Source organism: Pocillopora verrucosa, chromosome 10 (assembly GCF_036669915.1).
Source record: "Pocillopora verrucosa isolate sample1 chromosome 10, ASM3666991v2, whole genome shotgun sequence".
Classification (NCBI taxonomy): domain Eukaryota; kingdom Metazoa; phylum Cnidaria; class Anthozoa; order Scleractinia; family Pocilloporidae; genus Pocillopora; species Pocillopora verrucosa.
This window is the reverse complement of record NC_089321.1, coordinates 2159016-2181939: the sequence shown is the minus strand read 5'-3', so window position 1 is coordinate 2181939 and position 22924 is coordinate 2159016. Positions and strand designations below refer to the sequence as shown.

Genomic DNA, 22924 nt, shown 5'->3' with positions numbered 1-22924 from the left:
GAAATTCTGACAAACTGGTGCTGAGTTTTTGTGTGAAAAATAATGCATAGTTTCTAAGATTGATGTTCGGAATGCAACATGTGTAGGCTCTGCGCCCTTGAAATGGCGAGCCTGAGAGGATTTCAGTTTCTAATGAGTAGAACAACGCAAGATGTTTATTGAAAATAGGCTTTGGGAAGCTGTCGTTTATGTTTACTCGTCGAAAAGCCTCAGAACAAGTTTATGTCAGATTGTTTGGCGAGCCTAAAAGATTACCGTACCTGTATGTAGCAAATAAAACGCAAGGTAGAACCTTCGCCTACACGTGGCAATGAATTTGGAACAGAAAGCGACTAGATAATTGAAATGATTTTGTTAGTTAATTTCAAAATAACTTCAGTAAATGTTGAACGATCTTTGAACTTCGCTTAAGTCCAATACATAGATTTATATATTTTATTTCTCCCAACGCGTCTTCCCCTGCACGTGGTTTTAAAAATTGAAGCAGAAAAATAAACGGCATTAAAAGTTTCCTTAGTTTTTACCAGACGCCTTAAAATCGAATTAAACTTCACAGCTTCTTCGCGTCTCTCAAAATGTCTCTGAGGAACTTTTTGCTTTTGAAAAATGAGGTCCTATATTTTGCATTATTAGTTTGAAAGGAAGGTAATTGTTCTAAAGCATAATAGCCAAGGTAAAGCCCTCCACACCTGTAATGGCGTGAGTATCTGTTTAACCGTTTCTTCGGCGCACGTCTGGGATGTCTTGAATAATCCCATCCATCGGAGACCAGGACATTGGTGTGAGGAATAAACCACGTTTTTTTTTCCGAAAATTTTGTGTCTTTCTTAAATTGTGACGAGTCATTTCAGGAAAATTTCTAGAATCTTGATTCAATTTTGCGATTCAAACAAATGTTCTCAAATTACACATCCCCAAACAGATCTTCTTTTTAAATTTCCCAGGTAACTTATGGGGGATTTTTTCTCGTTTAAGAAGCTGGTTCCGACTAACTCTTATCCTTATTGTCTAAACTTTTTATTTTTTTTGTAAGAAACGTGTTAAGTTGTAGCGAGTATTCCACTGTTCTAGAACATAATAACTTAATGAGTGAGTTACGTTACTTTCGTCTTGGGACAAAGGCAGAGAAAAACGAAATACCGTAACTAGCTTTTCTTGGATGCAGTGAGAGTTCTTTGGTTGAAAAATCAGATCTGTATGCCTCTGGCCGAATAGTCTTTCGAAAGACCAGCATTAAAATTCAGAAATTAAACCAAAAATTTTCTTTAAACAATTTGAGTAGCATCTACATAACAAAGACGGGAGACTGAAGACAAGTCGGTCCGCGTGGCTTGTGTTTGAAAGGATAAAGGCTCACTTACTGCTAACACTGGGTGATAGTGTAAGAGAATAACAGGCTTTCAAAACCAAAACAAGACTGTAAATAAAACACCTTACGTATGGTGAATTTAATTCACTTTGGTATCTATGGATAGAGAAAAAACTGCTTGAGGGGAAAGCATTACATTAGTGACAGATCGCTACTCGCAAATTCTGCTGGCCTTCCTTCCTCCGAAATAAATAAAATGGACTTTGTGTTTATTCATGAAGATACTTAAAAATGGAATGAAATCTGCTCAAGCATGATTTTTGATACAAGGAGAAATGCAATTAGTTTTTATAGAATTATGAAAAGAGCTCAAGACCTGAAAATATAGATTTTATTACATTTGTCAGGTATTTGCAGTTGTGTCTTCGAATAACTTTTAGACTCTGTTACTGATTAAAATTAGGTGAAATACCGATGAGTACGGATTTATAGAATATTTCTGGTATCACGATAAAATAGAGATCAAGTTGCTGGATAAATTCTCGAAGTTAGGGGAATGTTTTGTGCCAATTTTATTTGTGGTCGAATATTCTTAGTTTGCAGGTTTCAAAAGACTTTCTTTAAACGAATGAAATCATAATAAAATGGGCTAATTTAGTATCATCAACTGAGTTGATAACGTAAATTAGCAATCGTAAAGAGTTTCAAAGCTGACGTTTCGAGCGTTAGCCCGAAATCCTCGAAACGTCAGCTTTGAAAATCTCTACGGTGGCTGATTTACATTATCAACTTCGATGATAATACTAAATTACCCTGTTATACCCTCCCACCAACGCATCACCACAGTTTTTCTAGAAACTTACTCGTTTATTCAAAACAAAATGGCATGGTTAACTGTATAAACAAACACGTCTAGAACGCCATCTTTTAAGCTTATATACTTCAACAATGATAAAGCAACTCTAACGGCGGCCCGGACTATTCCAATTTTTTAGTAACAAATGAACCTCAATTACTAGGTGCATTGTAAATATTTACAATAGCAATACTGCCCCAATTTCAATTCTTCTCTTTCTTTGTTTTCATCAGAATCAAAATAATCCCGATTCACGAGAACTATGATAAAATGAATATTGTGACAAAATCCCTAAAGAACGCAGAGCTGATGGAGGGCGAATCCTTGGCGAAACCATTTACACGCGGTGGCAAGGAACGTCAAAATCACGATCGCCGTTATGTTATTGGTAGAAATATAAGTTAAAAAAATAATGTTCAAATGTTATTATTTGATTTAATCAACTTGTATCTTTGTGCGACAAAAGTTTTTTGTAGTCTATTCAAATCATCGAGTAGATTTGTAGAGTCGATTTGTATTCGTAAAAGTTGCATGCTCTCATTTCAATCAATCAATCAGTTCAGATAATCCATGAAAAACGTGAGTGGAAATCTGTATTTCAAAGTCAACAGAATGCGCGAAAACGTTCTTTCCTTTCTGAGAAAACAGTAAGAGAAAAATCAAGGCTCGCTCCCGCACATGTATATCATGAAATCTATACTTGGGAATATATTGGTGTTATGTTGTATATATTTATCAGTCTATGAAATTATAACGATTCTGAGATTTCGTCCGAAACATTGTCTTGGCAATGGAGACAGCGTGCAGTTATCAAGCACTTGTTACGTGTTTCATAGCGGCCGATTCACTTTTAATTAATAGGAGTATTCAATGAATTCATTTGCAACTTTTGCTTACCTGCTACTGTTCCATTTATTCATGAGTATTTAACAACTTGAAAAGATTTCAACATATTCTTTGCTAAGATTATTGTGGAAGTAGTTCAGAGCTTAAGAGTTTCGAGTAGGTTTGGTAGGGTGAAATGGAGAAGATTAAGATATTAAATAGAAAATTTGATTTCGAGTGTTGAATGGTTATGTTTGTGATCCTCGGAGGCTTGTTATTCAATGTTCTTTAAATTTTCAACAGCAGCAGGAAGGACGTTTCGGTGGATTTTGGTTTAATCCTGTTAAGATACTCTTTATTAATGTTCCATTCAAAGTACTGGTCAAGGCTAGTCATTAAAAAACGAGTAATTTTCTCGAATCACATTATACAATGACTGATTTTTTGATTGAAGGTGAGTGATGCAGAAACTAAACCTTCGCTGTGGTAGTAAAAGCAAAGCTTTCAGAGAGATTACAGCAGAACCTAGATTTAAATGAAAAGGTGAATGGAATTCTTACTTCTGCAAAATCATTAAATACAGCTAACATTTTATTTGCAATGAGAGATCCTTTACGAAGGCAAGATGTGAGACGTGAAATTAGATCTACGGGGCTGGCAGTTGTTCCATTTAAGGCACTCCTCTACTTGCTTTGAGAATTTTTTTAATGAAAATAAACATAGCGATTTCGTCCAGTTAATCACACAAATTTTCGCTCCAAGCTGTCGGCATGATTTTGCAAAGCTAACGTCAACAGAACAATGTGATTCCCACTTAAACGTTAAGCTTCTCAGGGTAATAAGGCCGAAAAAATTAGAATCGGCGTGTATTGAAAACAAACAAGATTTAGACCGAACGAAATGGGTCTGTCTTTAGCCTTTAGGCGCTCTATTGTGATAAATGATCAGCGTATTTCAAAGGAACAGACCTTAAGACATGATTCGCAACCCATGCTAATGACTTCCTAATTGCAGTTAACAAGACAAAACTGTAGCAATGTAATTGTCAGATGGCAGTCACGAAAAGAGAAAAAAACTAGCTAAAAGTAACTCAATTTGAAAAAAATGATGAATTCATGAACCTTTCTTGTTCTTTGCATTGTTAAACGTAATTTTCATTTCTCACCGACTGAACAAAATTGTGACGTCATAAAAGGTAATGGTTTGCCGACACGAATTTTCAGTACTTCGTGATCAGTTTTTATTTCAACTTTGTAATCAATAATCCGTGAACGAGAAGGGATTACATTTTCTTCCAATTTCAATAAAACTTGCCTCGTGAATTGTTGCAATTCTCATCGAAATGATGCACAATTATTGAGATCGTCTAGCAAATTCGGAGATTGACACATTGATATTGAAAGAGCAAGATGGAACAAGACAATCACAAAAATAAAAGTTATGGCAACATTGTTGAAAGGTAGGTCTGTAAGAGAAGGCCTAAAAGGTTGTAAGAAACAGAAAATGGAGCACAGAAGGAAAAATCTATAACAGTTCAAGCGTCAGTATCTCTCAATTTTCGGTACATGTTTACCAGTGTGTAACTTAATGACGTGTTCATTAAAACCAAAGTTTAGTGGAAAATCGTCGCTCTGAAACTAAGGCCATATGAACAGTTAAACAACGTTTTATGAAGTTTTTGAAAACTTGAAAACCTCGTGATCGGCAAATTTTCCTGGTCGGTTGAATCGTTTTGTTTTTTTTTCTTTCTTCTATCGCACCCTGGTGAGAATTGCTTTACAGGTGGCGTTTGAGAAGTTTACATGAAGGAATTATTGAATAAACAGGATTAGTTTAAGTACATAGAAGTCCGTTGAGGGTCAATTCATTCTCTAGTAAATGAATGGGTAATATCTTTAAGCAGGTATACTTTGATGGCGTAATAAGTTTGGGGCGGTAGTGTTCGAGAGCTTGAAAAAGTCACTTCTCCCAGAAAATCTACAAATTCATATGACCCTATTGAGAATTAGTTGTGTGTCGTTCTCATATGTATCTTTTTGCTATAGTTATAGAGTAATTAAGCCCTTCCTTATGGTCTTATTAGTTCATTCTTTGGATTTTAATTGGGAAAAGTGTCGGCGCTCTTTGGTGACTATTTGTGTTAAAATGAACAGCTAATAAGCGTTACCCAAACAACGAAAACTCATTCTCAACCAAAATTGGAGGCTACGTAGGCCCAACAAGGAATGAGCAGTAATTTTCAGTTTTCACGAACGACTCTAACGCTTGAAAAATATGAGGGACATGTAAAATACACTTTATGTCATGCTGAGTCACTTTCTGATAGTTTTTAAAACGTTTTACTTAACACATGCACTAGTTGCCTACATGTGCGTTTGCAATATTGTTGTTCTCATATGAATTGATTTTTTTCACGTTGAAATCTTAGGAGAGACACAAAAATTCATTTTTTGAGAATATTATTACTAGTTTAAGATTTCCGGTCTGTAAAAGAGGAGAATTGTGATAAATAGCGGGCAACTATCTAAAAGATATAAGTTCATGTTTATTTTTACTGGAAATTGATAACCTTGCGATTGAACTTTTCTGTTACTCGCACAACGCTGAAATGGAACTTTAAGGAACCTAAGTAGGCTTAACAAAATCCTTAAGAATATTTAATCTCCATTTTCAAGGCACTTTGGTTCGCTCCAGTTTTAATTGCAGTCCGTTAACTCTTAATCGGATCATTCCAGACTGTTTCAATGGCTTACAGACGACCCTCAAATGTAATCTCCACTTTCAAAGTTTTTTGTTTTCTTGAAGTTGCTAAGATATTTTTGAGGTACGTATTCTACACAATTAAAATTAATGCAAGTCTTGAGAAAACTTAGCTAGACTTTCGATTCAATAGTTGTACTTAAGTGCACTGAATTAAGTTCACGAATTTAATTAGCACAGCGAAAGATATCGAACTAAGCTTTGTAAACATATTACATTGATACACAACAGTTTGGCGTTTGAAATTAGTCTGCGACTTTTGAAATTGGGCATTGATCGGCGAATTGTAAAGTACGAATTTACAACTTAACAATTCGGTGCCAATTTTCCTATTGCGTGAAGCAATTTATTCAATAATGAAAAAACTGAGAGCAAATAAAACCTTCCCAAACCAATTTTCTATTAAATACGTAAAGTCAATGTTTTTTTAATTTGAAAATGTGCGAGAAATGAAACGTCGGCCGTTCAACAATTGAAGGTTGCTTTTGTTTGAACGCAATTCTTAGAAGACGTATTTTGGGCGTCCTTTCACATGAAAGCAGCGCCTAATTCACCATTTAGTGACAAATTAAGCTTATTGAGTCGCCTAATCACATCGTAAGAGATAAAAGTGATAATTTGTACCAATGTCTAATCGTGATCTTTTTGTGTGCAGTTTCTATAGACAACAGTACGCTATACTTATAAAATCAATTATGTCGTTCCCTCATGGCCTTGTTAGCTTAAATCATTAGGCACTTTATTATTCTTATCATTTTAATCAAGAAGAAGATGGTGTCTTCTGCTCACTCCTTTGTTAAGGTGGATGATTTTAAGCGTCTTTGAAACAAAGCGAAATAGACAACTGGCGACGTGGAAAGAAGTTAAGAAAGACAGGTATCTTTTGTCCCACCTTTAAAGAAAGAAAGTAACTCCTGCTTGTCGTTTCGGTAATTTCGAGTTTGTAGTTAATTCAAATTGTAAAGGCGAAAAACCTTGATATTTTGAAAGCTATAGCTTGTGACGTTGTATAGCAGTGATTGTCAGGGCACAATCACGTGTTTTCCACAGGGTGAGGCCACTGAGACGGAACAAGTAGCCATGTTTGGCCGTTAGGCATGTTAGAGCGTGGGAACCAAATTATTCATTTCGGATTTAGTTATGGAACTTCATTTTACTTAGTGCTGAGAAAGGCTACTTATCGATTAAATGAAAACAAAGGAAAAAGAAAACAAATTGGGTAGTATCAATTTGTTTTATTCAAAATCATTGAAATGAAACGTCCTTCGTGGCTGTTACTCACGAAAATAGAGTTAATAATCACAACTTGCTGTTGTCCACTACAGCCATGATACAGATAGATAGATAATCTTTATTTACCCACGGACAATTCGAGCAATTGGAACCAGCTAAACGTCAAGATACTTTGAAATTTTTAACCAAATAAGTACTATCATGTCGAATATTTTACTGGGTCTGAAAGGCATTTTTAGCAGACGCTTCCGATTTAAGCCCTCAAGCCGTTCTTAAGTCGACCACGCCGTCTACAACTAATGCTTGTAAAAGACTTCCAGCAAACTCTTCGAGCCCCATTCTTGTCTCTCTGAGTAATTAAGTCCATAAAAGTTCTTAACTTTTGCTCTTCAGAAATGAAAGTGAAGAATCGTATCCGAGCTCGCTCTCGCATGCACCAATGGCGATTGCCCTATTAGTTTCGCGATTTCTTTTGGGGAAAGGTTTAATCAAATTTCAAATTTTTGCCATTTTTGTCTGTGGGCTCAAGAAAAATACAACCCAAAAATCTTGCTAGTGCCTAAGTACACTTTAAGGAGTGCTAGCTTTGTTTTTCTCTCCGTCTTTTCGTTACAGTTTGGGCACACACATGTAAGCGAAAGTTCGCTTCTCACAATTATCACCTTTATTCAATTTCCATATTAATATTCTGAAATAATTATTTTATAAAATGTTCAGAGAAGTGTGCGCACCGTGATTGGTCAGAACGAGGTCATTATATTTCCGTAAAGCACGCGCCTTACATTTCACGAGTGCACTGGTGAGATATACTGCACGCAGCCTATGTCATCGAAACGAGCGCATACATTTTATAAAAGAATTGAAAAAACTTGTTCCTCAAGCATTGTTGAGTTATATAGGCACTTGGGAATTTCTAAGAACACTTCCGCACTTCTCTCGTGTTCTTAAAAATTCTCGCGTGCTTATAGAACTCAACAATGCACTCGGCGCATTTTTATTTCTTTAATAATATTAATAATGTTAATTATGATATTGATATTATTAATATTATGTTGGCTGACCCATAAATAGACAAAGTTAGTCTAAGATAGGTCTGTAATTAGACTGAGAAAAGCTAACTCAAATATCTAAGCTCGAAAACTGCCTGACTAGATTTGATTCAGCGTTGGGAAATACTCACAGTTGAACAAAATTTATTCTCAAGAATTGGTCGCGAATGCAAGCTGTTAAATGGAAGCTCGAATATTTTATTATTATATATAACATTTTACTTCTGTTATGATTGTTTAAGTATCTCAGTAACTGCCTTCGTTTGCCAGGATGCCAAACAAAATATCATGGACTTTTGCCCGACTAAAATGTATTGGTAGGTCTCTTACGCGCGCTGGTAACCCAATCCACAGCTTGACACCCGTGCGTGCAGCTGCCGAAAACCCAAGTTTCGAGGCGCATGCAGAATCATGATCAAACCATGATCTCATTTCACGCTTAACCAATCAAATAGCTGTGATACATTATAAGATCGAATTCTAGTGATTGTCGAGAGCGACTTAAATGACTCCTAAGACTGCAATCTTGAAGTCAATGTAAGTTTTTCATGGTAATACAGCAGGTCCCACCTACCCTTAGTAGTTTTTTTTCCCATATTGCAGCTTTTCACTCTCAAAAAGAGAGAACAAAAATGTAATGTTGATGGTGCTATGTTTTCGTCCCGGTGAAATAAGTCTCAAAAAGGGCTGTTATCGTTTATTTTTTGTTTGTTTGTTTATTTATTTATTTTTTAAATTAATCATTTGTTTATTTTTTGCTTTGCCATTTTGTAATTATGATACATCGGTATAAATAAAAAAGGAATGACATATAAATAAATATACATATACATTAATGCAGCTCCAAACGGAACCAAGACTATATATCGGTGACTGAGAACCAACACTGTATATCGGTGAGTGAGAACCAAGACTGTATATCGGTGACTGATAACCAAGACTGTATATTGGTGACTGATAACCAAGACTGTATATCCGTGAGTGAGAACCAAGACTGTATATCCGTGAGTGAGAACCAAGACTGTATATCGGTGAGTGAGAACCAACACTGTATATCGGTGACTGATAACCAAGACTGTATATTGGTGACTGATAACCAAGACTGTATATCGGTGACTGAGAACCAACACTGTATATCGGTGAGTGAGAACCAACACTGTATATCGGCGACTGATAACCAAGACTGTATATTGGTGACTGATAACCAAGACTGTATATCCGTGAGTGAGAACCAAGACTGTATATCGGTGAGTGAGAACCAAGACTGTATATCGGTGAGTGAGAACCAACACTGTATATCGGCGACTGATAACCAAGACTGTATATTGGTGACTGATAACCAAGACTGTATATTGGTGACTGATAACCAAGACTGTATATTGGTGACTGATAACCAAGACTGTATATTGGTGACTGATAACCAAGACTGTATATCGGTGACAGACAACTTGGGCGGAATTCATCATCACAGACCACAGTCAAGCTGGGGGTTGTTTCTCAGTCGAATGTTCACAAATAGAGTAGACCAGTCATTATTTATCTTCTGAGGGGGGCAGGGGGGGTGGGGGGGGGCAGGGGTGAAAGCGACGAGGATTATGGATGTGTCACAATAAGATTTACCTGATCCCCTCACCAGGCTCTGCTGTATTCTAATGATCCTCTTCATCAGAAGTCAATTTTCTACAGCCCTCTCCCTTTAAATTCCGTAAAACGACTACTGATGTCCCTCTGTTCCCCTGAAGCCATATGACGCCCCCCCCCCCAAACAAAAAGGAAATCCCCGGACTCCACCCTACTCAGGCGAAAAATTAAGACTGCTCCCAAATTTTTTTTACCGTTTTCAGTTGAAAGATGAATAATTTTCTAAGCTTGAAGACCCAATGTTTTAGTGTTTGAGTGAGGTTACATATTGGGGTGGGCAGCTAGTAATTCACAATAAATAGACTCAATTGCAAAATGATCCAGTGATCCAGTTTTATTTTTTATACTGGTGGCTATTTTGTTTATGTATATGTATATGTCGGCGGTCAAACATTAGGTATGCGCAATCAGTTCAATTTTGGGCAGCTAAGCGTCAATTCATCTCGCAAAATTTCTTAGCAAAACATAAGAAACGACTGCTGTCATGCATAGTTTTCGCGGAAAAATTGAAATGTTCATAGAAATCAATGAAAGGAAAAAAAAGAAGGGAAAAGGAAAACTCGAGAATTTACGAAGACGAATCTTCTTAAATTACGGGTATCCTTTTGTTTTTAAAATTTTGTTTTGAGCTTTAAAAAAAAAAATTATACTGACTCAATTGACTTAAGAGGTTGTTTGTAATTCCTGTTACACAAAGTCGTTACGACTTCCGGAAAGCATCTCATTTACCATTACAACGTTCACACAGGCACAAACGTTTGACCTTCGTCTATATTGCGTGTTTAACAGACTCTTCAAGTTGCACCGCTCAAGTGCTAAGAGGGCAGCAGTTTTTTCGTCACGATACCTAGTACAACCTTCACAGTGGTCATTAAACCTGTCACCGATAAAAGCGCCTTAGTAACATTAATCCCAAATAGTCTGAAAGCAAAATAACTAGCCATCTGCACCCGGTTGATGAAGAAATCTAGCGACTCGACATTGAAATTCCCGAGAGGTCTCTCATCTGTTTGTATTATAGTGCGGTTGACCCATTCGCGGAACCTGTTGCACTGCAAGGTTACCGTAGCAGCCCAGTAGAGTGGCGACATGAAGAAGAAGAAGACTAGACAGGAGAAAAGCACCTCACAGCCAGTGATGAGTCCGTTCATAAGGAGCAACTTCGGCGCAGGAAGAGGCTGGCTCCACGAACAGTTGTAAAACACTAACCTCATCACATCACCTTGACCTTCGCCTCCCAGAATTTGCCACAATTGAAAATTGACCAGCCAGTTGACAATAAAAGTGACGATATTAGCCAATAGCCACCATTTGATTGATTCGATTTCTTCGTTCATGAAATCGCAGAGTTCGTGATACTCGATAAGAGCCTCTCGAAGTCCTTCAGACCAGTTTTTCAACTTGTCCTGGAGGTCGATGATCCTGATTTTGACAGCGGTGCACGATGCACTAAAAGCTAAGTTCATTGCTACACCTATTGCACCGCAGTAAATATACCCAAGGAAATAGATAAAGCCAATCTGAAGCCACGGAATGGGGCGAATCGACTGCGTGACATACAAGTGGATTAAAAGAAAGAGATACGACAAAGTCAACATTGCAAACGTCACGATCACGATCAGGCATGTTCGGCAGAAATTCGCTCGTTCGATGGCCAAACTTATGTTCCTTCTCAGTCTTTTACGATGCTTGAACCCGTAATAGGCTCCGAAGTGATGCGATAGAGCAAGGCCCAAGAGCAACAAAATTGTCGGTAAGCCACTTGGTGAGGACATAATTGGGTTTTTCTGTACGCAGATCGCCAGAAAAGTTGGTGGCATCCATGTTATAACAACAATCACCAGAATAAAAATGCGCCCGAATTTTCTCCATCTGTCTCCTTGAACAAGACCCAAATACTGCATTACTTTGAAGATCTGTTTTGTTCTTGTCTCACGGAGGCCAGCACTCAAAGGTCCTCTTTCGGTTTCGATAGAAAATTTTTCTGGTAGGACATGGTTTAACTTCTGGTCTTCAGTCGAACCACTTTCACTACAAACAGTGTCCATGACAGGCAACGACAGAAATACTTGCTGATTATGTTCGTTTATATGTTCAATAGACAAGGGGAAACGGAAGCAGAAACGGTAAAAATCCGTTTTTGTGGCCAATCGGGAGGCAAAAGGCGGAGCCACATAAGCGGGGAATTTCTAGAGCGCTTTCACGGATTTCAGTCGACTTCCGGTTACTCAAACCCTCACGCAATACGTGTCATACATTTGCTGCTATTCTATCCACAGTAACTCAACTTCCCTCTTTCCAATTGTCTTCCGGTTATTTCCGTTCTAAAGTATTTTGCTCTCCATCATTAAACGAGCTCTGTAAAGTTAAGGAAGCTTCTTTTTCTTATTCAAAATACAGAAAAAATGCGAATTAACTAACCGTGTTGCTTTTCAGTTAATTTTTGTCTTTATTTTAATTTTAGTATTTCACTTTATCTTTGATACAATGTGTTTTATCATATTCGGCTGCAGGTATTTGCGGTGACGCAAATATCCTAACGTAAAAATCACCTGAAGTGTCTCCCAAAATTCAGAATAACATCTTAGAGATTATCTGAAAGGTCCTGCATATAATGACGAGGCCACAATAAAAAAAAAAAAGAAATTGAACAGTTGTCACCGATGCTCCAAAACATTGGACTGAGTTATTGCTAAATGTCGTATTTTAAAATATCCGTTAAGCTGTTCTGTGAAGTCAATTAAAGGATGTTTTTATTTTTTACTTTGCCAATTTGTAATTATGATACATCGGTACAAATAAAAAAGGAATGACATACAAATATACATACACATAAATGCAGCTCCAAACGGAACCAAGACTGTATATCGGTGACTGAGAACCAAGACTGTATATCGGTGACTAATAACCAAAACTGTATATCGCTGACAGAGGTTTTGACAACTTGGGCGGAATTCATCATCACAGACCACAGTCAAGCTGGGAGTTGTTTCTCAGTCGAATATTCACAAATAGAGGGGACCGGTCATTATTTATCTTCTGAGGGGGGCAGGGGGGGGGGCAGGGATGAAGGCGACGAGGATTATGGATGTGTCACAATAAGATTTACCTGATCCCCTCACCAGGCTCTGCTGTATTCTAATTATCCTCTTCATCAGAAGTCAGTTTTCTACAGCCCCCTCCCTTTAAATTCCGTAAAACGACTACTGATGCCCCTCTGTTCCCCCTGAACCAATGTGACCCCCCCCCCCCAAATAAAAAGAAATCCCCGGACTCCACCCTACTCAGGCGAAAAATTAAGACTGCTCCCAAATTTTTTTTACCGTTTTCAGTTGAAAAGATGAATAATTTTCTAAGCTTGAAGACCCAATGTTTTAGTGTTTGAGTGGTACACAATATTAATAATGCGCTTGGCTGAGTTCATCAAGCATATTTAAATTGCAATAAATATGGTTTTCCATTCATAAAGATTACATATTGGGCTGGGCAGCTAGTAATTCACAATGAATAGACTCAATTGCAAAATGATCCAGTGATCCAGTTTTATTTTTTATATTGGTAGCTATTTTGTATATATGTCAGCGGTCAAACATCAGGCATGCGCAATTATTTCGATTTTGGGCAGCTACGCGTCAATTTCTCCAGCAAAATGTCTTAGGAAAACATAAGAAACGACTGCTGTCATGCATGGTTTTCGCGGAAAATTAAAACGTTCATAGAAATCAATGAAAGGAAAAAAAAAGAAGCGAAAAGGAAAACTCGAGAATTTACGAAGAAGAATCTTCTTAAATTACAGGTATCCTTTTGTTTTTAAAATTTTGTTTTGAGCTTTAACAAAAAAATCGGTTATACTGACTCAATTGACTTTAGTGGTTGTTTGTAATTCCTGTTACACAAAGTCGTTACGACTTCCGGAAAGCATCTCATTTACCATTACAACGTTCACACAGGTACAAACGTTTAACCTTCATCTATATTGCGTGTTTAACAAACACTTCAAGTTGCACCGCTCAAGTGCTAAGAGGGTAGCAGTTTTTTCGTCACGATACCTAGTACAACCTGCACAGTGGTCATTAAACCTGTCACCGATAAAAGCACCTTGGTAACATTAATCCCGAATAGTCTGAAAGCAAAATAATTTGCCATCTGCACCCGGTTGATGAAGAAATCTAGCGACTCGACATTGAAATTCCCGAGAGGTCTCTCATCTGTTTGTACTATAGTGCGGCTGACCCATTCGCGGAACTTGTTGCACTGGATGGTTACCGTGGCAGCCCAGTAGAGTGGCGACATGAAGAAGAAGAAGACCAGACAGGAGAAAAGCACCTCGCAGCCAGTGATGAGTCCGTTATTAAGGAGCAACTTCGGTGCAGGAAGAGGCTGGCTCCACGAACAGTTGTAAAACACTAACCTCACCACATCACCATGATCTTCGCCCCCTAGAATCTGCCACAATTGAAAATTGACCAGCCAGTTGACAATAAAAGTGACGATATTAGCCAATAGCCACCATTTGATTGATTCGATTTCTTCGTTCATGAAATCGCAGAGTTTTTGATACTCGACAAGAGCCTCCCGAAGTCCCTCGGACCAGTTTTCGAACTTGTCCTGGAAGTCGGTGATCCTGATTTTGACGGCGGCGCACGATGCACTAAAAGCTAGATTCATTGCTACACCTATTGCACCGCTGTAAATATACCCAAGGAAATAGATAAAGCCAATCTGAAGCCACGGAATGGGGCGAATCGACTGCGTGACATACAAGTAGATCAAAAGAACGAGATACGACAAAGTCAACATTACAAACGTCACGATCACGATCAGGCATGTTCGGCAGAAATTCGCTCGCTCGATGGCCAAACTTATGTTCCTTTCCAGTCTTTTACGATGCTTGAACCCGTAATAGGCTCCGAAATGATGCGATAGAGCAAGGCCCGAGAGTAACAAGATGGTCGGTAAGCCACTTGGTGAGGACATAGTTGGGTTTTTCTGTACGCAGATCGCTAGAAAAGTTGGTGGCATCCATGTTATAACAACAATCACCAGAATAAAAATGAGCCCGAATTTTCTCCATCTTTCTCCCTGAACAAGACCCAAATATTGCATTACTTTGAAGATCTGTTTTGTTCTTGTCTCACGGAGGCCAGCACTCAAAGGTCCTCTTTCGGTTTCGATAGTAGAATTTTCCGGCCGGACATGGCTTGATTTCTGGTCTTCAGTCGAACCACTTTCACTATAAACAGTGTCCATGACAGGCAACGACAGGAATCCTCGTCATTGGGAATACTTGTTGATTATGTTCGTTTATATGTTTGTAGCCAATTGGGAGGAAAAAGGCGGAGCCACCTAAGTGGGGAATTTAGAGCGCCTTCGCGAATGTTCAGTCGACTTCCTGTTACTCAAAACCTCACGCAATACATTCTTACACTTGCTGCTATTCTATCCACTTTCTATCTTTGATTCGAAGTATTTTATCATATTCGGTTTCAGGTATTTGCGGTGACGCAACGTAAATATATCCTCAAGTGTCTCCTAAAATTCAGAGTAACATCTTAGAGATTATCGTATGAGCTGAACGGCCCCGCATATAATGACGAAGCCACAAAAAAAAAATTGAATAGTTGTCATCGATACTCCAAAACATCGGACTGAGTTATGGCTAAATGCGGTATTTTAAAATATCCATTAAACTGTTCTATGGAATCAATTAAAGGATGTTTTGTGGCTGACTCAGCATTCCCAAGAGAGACAACGTCAATAAAAATGATATCAATACTGATTCCCTTCATGTTGATTAAACAAATTGAAGCCAAGTGCCTTGTGGACACTGCTAACTCACGCAACGGCGAGCAAAGTTCAAGACCTTGTCACTACCCACTCATAAAAAAAGAAAGAAAATAAAATAACGCAAATGGCAACGGAAGCGGAAAAATTTTGTTGTCGTCATAGTTTCCCACCTAGTTGAAAAAGAAAGAAAATTAAATAACGCAAATGGAAACGGAAGCGGAAAATTTTTGTTATCATAGTTCCCCTCTTAGTTGTCAATCGGTGGGAAAAGGGCGGAGCTACTTAACCCTTTAACTCCCAGATCAAATTCGTAATTCTCTTTATTGTAAACCATACAATTCTTATAATGTTAGTACAGAGAATTTAGTATTAGATCAACAAATTATCCCCAAATTGATATTTTTCTTTATTCTCATCACTTATCTGGTTGATATTTTATTGATATTATAAGGAGAAATTGTGTCTTGGTCACTCATGGGAATAAAAGGATTAAGTAACGTGGAATTCTATCTATGGTAACTCAAACTCCCACCTTCCTATTTCTCTTAAGTTATTTCCGGTTCTATAGAAGTTTCCTCTCGATCACCAACCGAGTTCCGAGAAGTTATGGAAGTTTTTTTCGAATGCAAAGTACAGAAAGTGTGAAGAAACATACCACCGGTGTTCTTCTTTCCTCGTACTTCTCAGTTTCATTTAAGTAAATGTATTTTACTCTATCTATAATTTAATATCGTTTATCACATCATTTTCACTCACAAATATCTCCTCCGCTGTCTCCCAAGTTCGATATTCCAAAATTCAAAGCAACATTTTGTATGGATTATATTGATTTAGCAATAATTTACCACAAAATTGTAGCCTCTTGGACACTGCTAACTAACACGACGGTGAAACAAAGTCCCAAACTTTATAAGGCAATGTTGGTAAATTTATTACCTCACTGGTATCTCCGTGAAAGTGAAAAAGGGGTTTCTGTGTAGCAGAGCTACACAATTAATCTGTATATCTTAGCGTGTCCGCACGTCTCAAACATAGAGTATATTTCAGCGAAGCACTGGTGTGTGTCCCCTCGGCGGGGACACAGTGCAAAGCTATCTGGGATACCCAAGTGAAAGGTGCGGTTACAAAATAATAAAAAAGTATAACTGCTTCGCAGGCTGTGCGGTAGATTTTCCTGTGGATCTAGGTCGCAAATAGTTTCTTCTAAACAACCACAATTCTAAGAACCATCCCAAGGAAGTGTCAAATACAGGTCAGTAAAATGAGGAAATATCTCACGGAAGGAGGAAACCCAAAAATTATAAACTGAGGACATCATTGGAGCGCAAAGAACAGACATTTCACAACAAGTTTTTTGTTTTATTAGTAGCAGCTTTCTGTGTTTCCCCTTCTTTTTTTTTTCCACGACGGAACCATCAAGCTTTTTGCTTGCACTAAACTGATCTCTATATCACCTTACGATAAAAAATAGCCTGTAAAGAGACTGGGATCGAAATTGTAATGCATTCGTCCCAGGTCCCGGCTGATGGATTTTGGTGAAAAATGCACCATTGTTAAAGTCTGGGAGGAGGGGGGGGGGGGGTGTTTGGGGGGAACACGTGGTTTACAGTAAGAACTGGGGGGAGACTAGTCGTCTCTAACAGAGTTTGCAGGTGGGCTATAAAAAATTGACTACCAATGAGGAAGATTGTCCCATATACGGCTTGTAAATGAGTCACGAGTCGTAAAACTGAGTTATCGATCCGTGCGGATCGTAATATGTATTCATAAGTCGTACGATCCGTGTTTCGTTTAATAGATAGGCGTTGCCTCTTGTTGACAGATTTATTCGATGACAAGAATCGTGATTGACATTAATTCAATAGATTGACTTAAAAGCGTTAGGTAATTATGTTTCAAGTCAGTTTTTCAGCAGAATCGAAGTGAGGAAGAAGTTATTTTGTTATCGTTTTTCTGTCTCTAAATCCGCTTACCTGGAGAATCTGCTAACCCGTAAAGTGAGACTGTTGTAACGACCCGCCACAGAAGTAAGTTTACATTGAAATTTTGCAATTTAGTTACAAGATAAAGACATGATTTGCGTTTGTTCTAATTGCGAATTATAAATGTATTTCTTTTAGATCGAATAATTATTAAAGCTTAGCTTGATATTATACGGTTTGTGGTGGTCATTTGATCTAACCAGTTCCGAGTAAGGAAACAATCCGTACGAGTCGTCTAATTTGTTCACGAGTCGTAAGGTTGTGCTTTCGATCCTTGAATGTCATTAGGGAGACTTAAAATTTTTTCAACACTTGAGAGTCTTTCGGGCTTCTAGTTCTAGTGTCTTTCAGGTCATGGTGGACTTTGTCGATTCGTACCCTTCGTACGATCCTAGCAGATTGTCTAACGTATTCACGATTCGTCTAATGAATTCACAGGTCGTGCCGTCGATCCGTGAATCTCATTAGGGATGCATGGGTTTGTCTGTTGTCATCGTTGTGTGTCGATTCTTACGATTAGTACGATACGTGCGGATCTTTTAATGTATTCACGGGGCATACTCAAGGATTCCACTAGACGATATCCTGGGCGTAACTTGATATGGAGTTGATAGCATGCAGTCCACGAGAAATTGCATTATCATGTCAATTTTTGCAACTGAGACGGCCGGATATTAATAATTTCCGGCAGCTACGTGACGCAGTCTCTTTTGCAGACTTCAAAATCTTTACCTCACAATGTCTTATTGTCATAGATTGGTTCGCACGACAGCTGGGTTTGAGCCATTATCACCGAAGAAAGATCAGTTTAAACAACGGTCTCGGTTCGCCACAATCGTGATATGAATATATTGTTATATACTGTAAGGTTACATGTTCTTTAGAAGTCTCCAGGCTATAAATCGGCTCTCACGATCGCTGGGTTTGACTCATCAGAAAAGAGTTAAGAAACTATAACTTAAAAAACAGCCTTAGTATTTCTCAATCGTGATATGATTATATTCTGTAAGGTAGTATGTGCTTTAGAAGTCTCGTAGCCATACAATGATTTCACGTTCGCTGGGTTTGACCCATAAGTTAAAACAGGACAAGGTTCAGTTACTGACAGCAGTCTTGGTTTTCCGCAATCGTGTTATGACTATATGCTCTAGTTTTATATTCTTTCGAAGTCTCCCAGCCATAAAGTGGCTCCCATGACCCTTGGGTTTGGTAAAATAAAAGACTAAAGAAATCTTCCATTAAACAACAGCCTTAGTATTCCACAATCGTGTTATGATTACATGTTGCTGGGTTACGTGGGCTTTAGAGGCCGTTACCGGCGTAATTTAAACAAAGCCAATCCAGTGTTTTGTCTTTAGTATTTCAAATTCAATCGCACAATAAAACCTCACGCCACAGACGTTGGCACGCTTTTGCTACCAGAGAACAATTCCAAACAAGTTACACGTTTTCAGACGTTGTTAATTAGATGTGTCCTTATGACAACATTGAAAGAATTTCTATAGACACTGGGTGTCTCTGAGCCTGGAGTGAATCAAAAGGCTTTGAACAGCGAGATGTTCACTAGTTTGCCCATTAGTGAAATAGATGAGTCGCCATGACATATTCCTACTGGTTTCGCTTCGTTTAAAGTCGGTAAACTTTTGCGTCGAGCTCGGATTGTTAGCACTAATTTTAAACATCATTTTTCGACAAAAGCGTCCCTTTGTCTTGCAACACGCCGTTAATCACTTAAGTTGGCTCTAACAACGATTCAAATAATTGTTATTAACTCGTAAATAATCGTTGATTGTAAAATTTTCTTCATTTGACGGCGGCATTTTTCAATACCCGTGACTTCATTCAAGGTCAAAACTCTAAAAACCACCGCTATAAATCAAGACTCCTTCACGCGACTTAAGCCTAGAATAGCACAGCACGAAAAATTTCAAGCCTCGGGGTAAAACAGCGGCTTCACAAAGAACTCCGTTGTTGAAATAAAGCTTTTGTTTAGTCAGGTGGTAATGGTAAACTTGTGTATTGAGTTTCGCGAAACTGTTATTTACTCATCTGTTTATTTCGTTAAAGTTTTGTTTAATGAACTTTTAATAAGCAACACATCAACCGCGTTTACGCAATTTTCGCCGACCTGAGCTTTTAAACTCTCATTATCTTGTCTTGTGATTTCGCACTCAATAAAACAATTTGTCAGATCTTTAACATAAAACATTCTGATAACAGACTAGGCATTGATTATCTCGTAGATAGGTAAATACGTAATTCTGTGTTTCAAACGAATAGAACCCCATGCAGGCGAAGCTTTCAAACAATTACTAAAGCATCGCGGCCATGTATTATTCGCGGTGTTTACAAAACCTTCCAAGTGCTAACGAGTTTGCTGACGATAAACAATAGAAATGTAAAAACACGCTTATTTCACGTGGTCTCACCTATTTCACAGTTTTTATATTTTACACCGATACCTCCCTGTTCTCAGGAGCGTTTTTCTGTTTACAGAAATCCCTTTTGAACTGGAGTTATCAAGTGTAGTATTATGAAAAGAATGCATTGTGGTTTCCTAGGTCTCTCGAGAACACTTCATGAGGCACTTAACCTGAAACAATGATTCTATGCCATCTATTTCAAAAAAATTTCGTACTTTATTGATCCATAATGTAACAGATATACAGATATCAAAGTATGTAGATCCTTCGTGCTAATCAAATCTTAAGAATATGTATATGTATATGATAAACGCCGAGAAATTCTGTAGCTCTCCACGCGACACGGCAAGCGTCTCGAATAGTGTGTGATGAAAAAACGTAATTTCCTGTTGCATGTGGAGTGTTGACATCTCACGCGAAAGGGCGGAAAACTAATTCAACCTAAATATCTTCCCAATCCAAAAAGATCAATTACTAATTAAAACAACACTATTTGATTCTCCTCGATTTTCATCAGGAAAGCAACTTGATTGCAATGTTGAAACAAAGTTTTCGTTTACCTTTCTTTAAGACAGTTTTCAGACTTCGCGTCCGATATACGCTTGATTCTTTATGTCAAGTTCGCTGAACGAAGTACTGTTGAGATCTGATTAAAAGTCAAGGACGTGTTAAGTTAAGATTGGTTCAAGTGAGAGTGATTATCTCTGATAATAACCTGCCTATTTCACGCGATTAAAAACCCATCATGATCATGACGTAAACACTTATTTGGTATTCGGTGAAATGCTTCATTTCATAAAACTGATAAATCATGGTCTCCTCTATAAATTTATGAACTTTACAGATAGGTTTGAGACAGGGCTTCTTTCAAATACATACACGACGGATTATCTCGTTCAATCTTGAAACGCTGTCGTCTATCATAACTGTCGGCTTTGAACCGACCCTCTCTCACGGTGTTTGATTCACTCTCAACAAAGCTTGTTTCACTATCTGACTCCTGGCCTTTCTGAAGCACCTCAAACAGGTCTCCAATGTAGCGGATTGCAAAGCGCAGTGTTTGTATTTTGGACAGTTTCTTCTCTTTAGGAGCGAAGGACGAAGGCAGGTGATACCTTAGTTCTAACATAGCGGCGCTGATACTCCTCATCCGAGAACGTTCTCGAGCATTCGCTGTCTGTCTCTGCTTGCTCAGACCAGTAAGCCGCGGCTTTCTGCGCCGTTTTTTCTTTCTATTTACTCCTGCTTTGCTTTGCGCTTGTAACTTCTCAACAGCCATGTTTGGTCAGTAGAATTCTTGCCTTACGGTGTGGATTATTGGCGAGACTCTCGTAATATTGACCAACAGCGTTAGACCGATCTCTGCTTACTGAAATATGGCTTCCTCTTCCGCGTGTTAGCAAAAGTCTTTTCTTTGGCGCGCTAACCAGGGACTACTAGTTGAACAAATCCAATCGTGTGATCAGTTCTAATAGGAAAAACTTTCCAAGAAGCGCTTGGAATGTAATGGAAACGGGAAGTGGGCCAATTTAAACGAGTCGGAGTTAGGTTTACCTGAACGTATAAAGTTGCAGTGGCGCTCGTGTTTTCAACTGTGAAATCAACTTCTCTTTAATCAAATAAACCCCGACGGATAAATTAGAGGTTTGCTCTCCAATCAACCGTCGCTTCAAACTGACCAGCACATAGACAAAGAGTGATCAACATCATGTAGCGTATTTATTTCAATAATTGCACAAAATCACTGCAGGAGAGGAGCATTTTTTGGCTCCTAAAGAAGCTTCAACCTAGGTGGCCGGAAAAAGCTGTTCTACCACTCTTTGTTTAACCTTTCAGATGCGCATAAGGCATTTCAAGATCTTTGTCTCTCTGCAGACTTCGAAACAAAGCACTTGCTGTCACTAATAAACTAAGATATCAAACTTGTAAACGAGAACAAATTACTGACCTGGAAAAAATTTTAACTCTATGAAGACAATTTAATTCACGCTAATGACAAATGCGCAGTGTTGAAACACCGAGTATTTCCAAGTTACGAATAGCATATCAAAATCTTTACTGCCTTAAGATGAAGTTACAATAGGTTTCTAAAGGGAAAAAGTTCATGGTAGCATTCCTACTAGAAGGTTTCTAAGACGTTTTGCCTCCAGGGTCACCCGGCAATTAGGCTTCAGATAAAGAAATTCTTTACGCCGAACTAAGCATTACACAATGTGGCTTCTACCATGAGACAATAAGCTACCTAGGGGAGCCTGACGCGATGTTTGTTTTATCTTGGTGTTTTATCAAAATAAAACGGTTATCTCACTTCTGATCATGGTCGAAGTTATGAACACGAGGTACTGTGTCCATCGACTCCAATTTGAGCATCTGCCTCCGATCAAATATGCATGGGACATGATTATTTATCACCTTCCTTTCATGCGGTAACCAATCCTTTACAATTAAGCTGTTGGCAAATTACTTTAGGCTATTGCATAATAACTGACGCTCTCTAAAAATAGTCCATCGAAGAATTTGCATCATTACTGGGTAGAACTGTTACCGGCAACCTCTACACTGTCCTCGTCATAGACGGTTAGGCAAACGAGCGTGAATGAATGTCTGAACGAGAGCAGGTGAGGGATTAAAACGTGGCTGTCGGAAAAACAGAGGGCAAGGATTCGCACTCTCTCACAGGTCTTTAATCCTACTTTGCTGTTTATGAATTTCATTCATAACAATTCATCAGCCAATGTTTTGATATCAAGCTCCTATTGGCGTTGTTTGGTAAACCTCTAGTCTACATTATTTGTTAGTTTTATTTTCATTTTGTTCTTGTTTTGTGTGTGTTTGTGTATATGTGAACATTTTCTTCACTTGCTACGCAGTTTTATCTTTTCTATTTCTGGTTCGGTTGGAAGGCCTCTGACGGCCGAGTTCCTTCTACGGCTGTCTTTCTCTTGTCTAAAGCGCATTTTCAATTTCTTGCTCGTGTTTTTCTTTTTTCCATATTCACTGTGTACCGAATAAAAAATAAGACAGAGTGATGTAACCAACTTTTATCCGGACCTACCACG

The 22924-nt window shown here is 38.3% G+C and overlaps 3 protein-coding genes across 3 annotated transcripts; all 3 read right to left on the bottom strand.

Annotated features, from left to right (window-relative positions):
* Positions 1-10005: 10005 nt before the first annotated feature.
* LOC131791200 (uncharacterized) lies at positions 10006-11830 on the bottom strand. Its single transcript, XM_059108531.2, has one exon. It carries the CDS (start codon positions 11719-11721, stop codon positions 10489-10491), a length of 1233 nt encoding a protein of 410 aa, XP_058964514.2. The 5' UTR covers positions 11722-11830; the 3' UTR covers positions 10006-10488.
* Positions 11831-13190: 1360 nt separating this feature from the next.
* Positions 13191-15233, bottom strand: LOC131791177 (uncharacterized). The gene has a single exon (XM_059108498.2). The coding sequence runs from the start codon at positions 14921-14923 to the stop codon at positions 13691-13693; it is 1233 nt and encodes a 410-aa protein (XP_058964481.2). The 5' UTR covers positions 14924-15233; the 3' UTR covers positions 13191-13690.
* A 5470-nt stretch (positions 15234-20703) lies between these two features.
* Positions 20704-21144, bottom strand: LOC131791191 (mesoderm posterior protein 1-like). Its single transcript, XM_066173526.1, has one exon. It carries the CDS (start codon positions 21142-21144, stop codon positions 20704-20706), a length of 441 nt encoding a protein of 146 aa, XP_066029623.1.
* Between the last annotated feature and the right edge of the window lie 1780 nt (positions 21145-22924).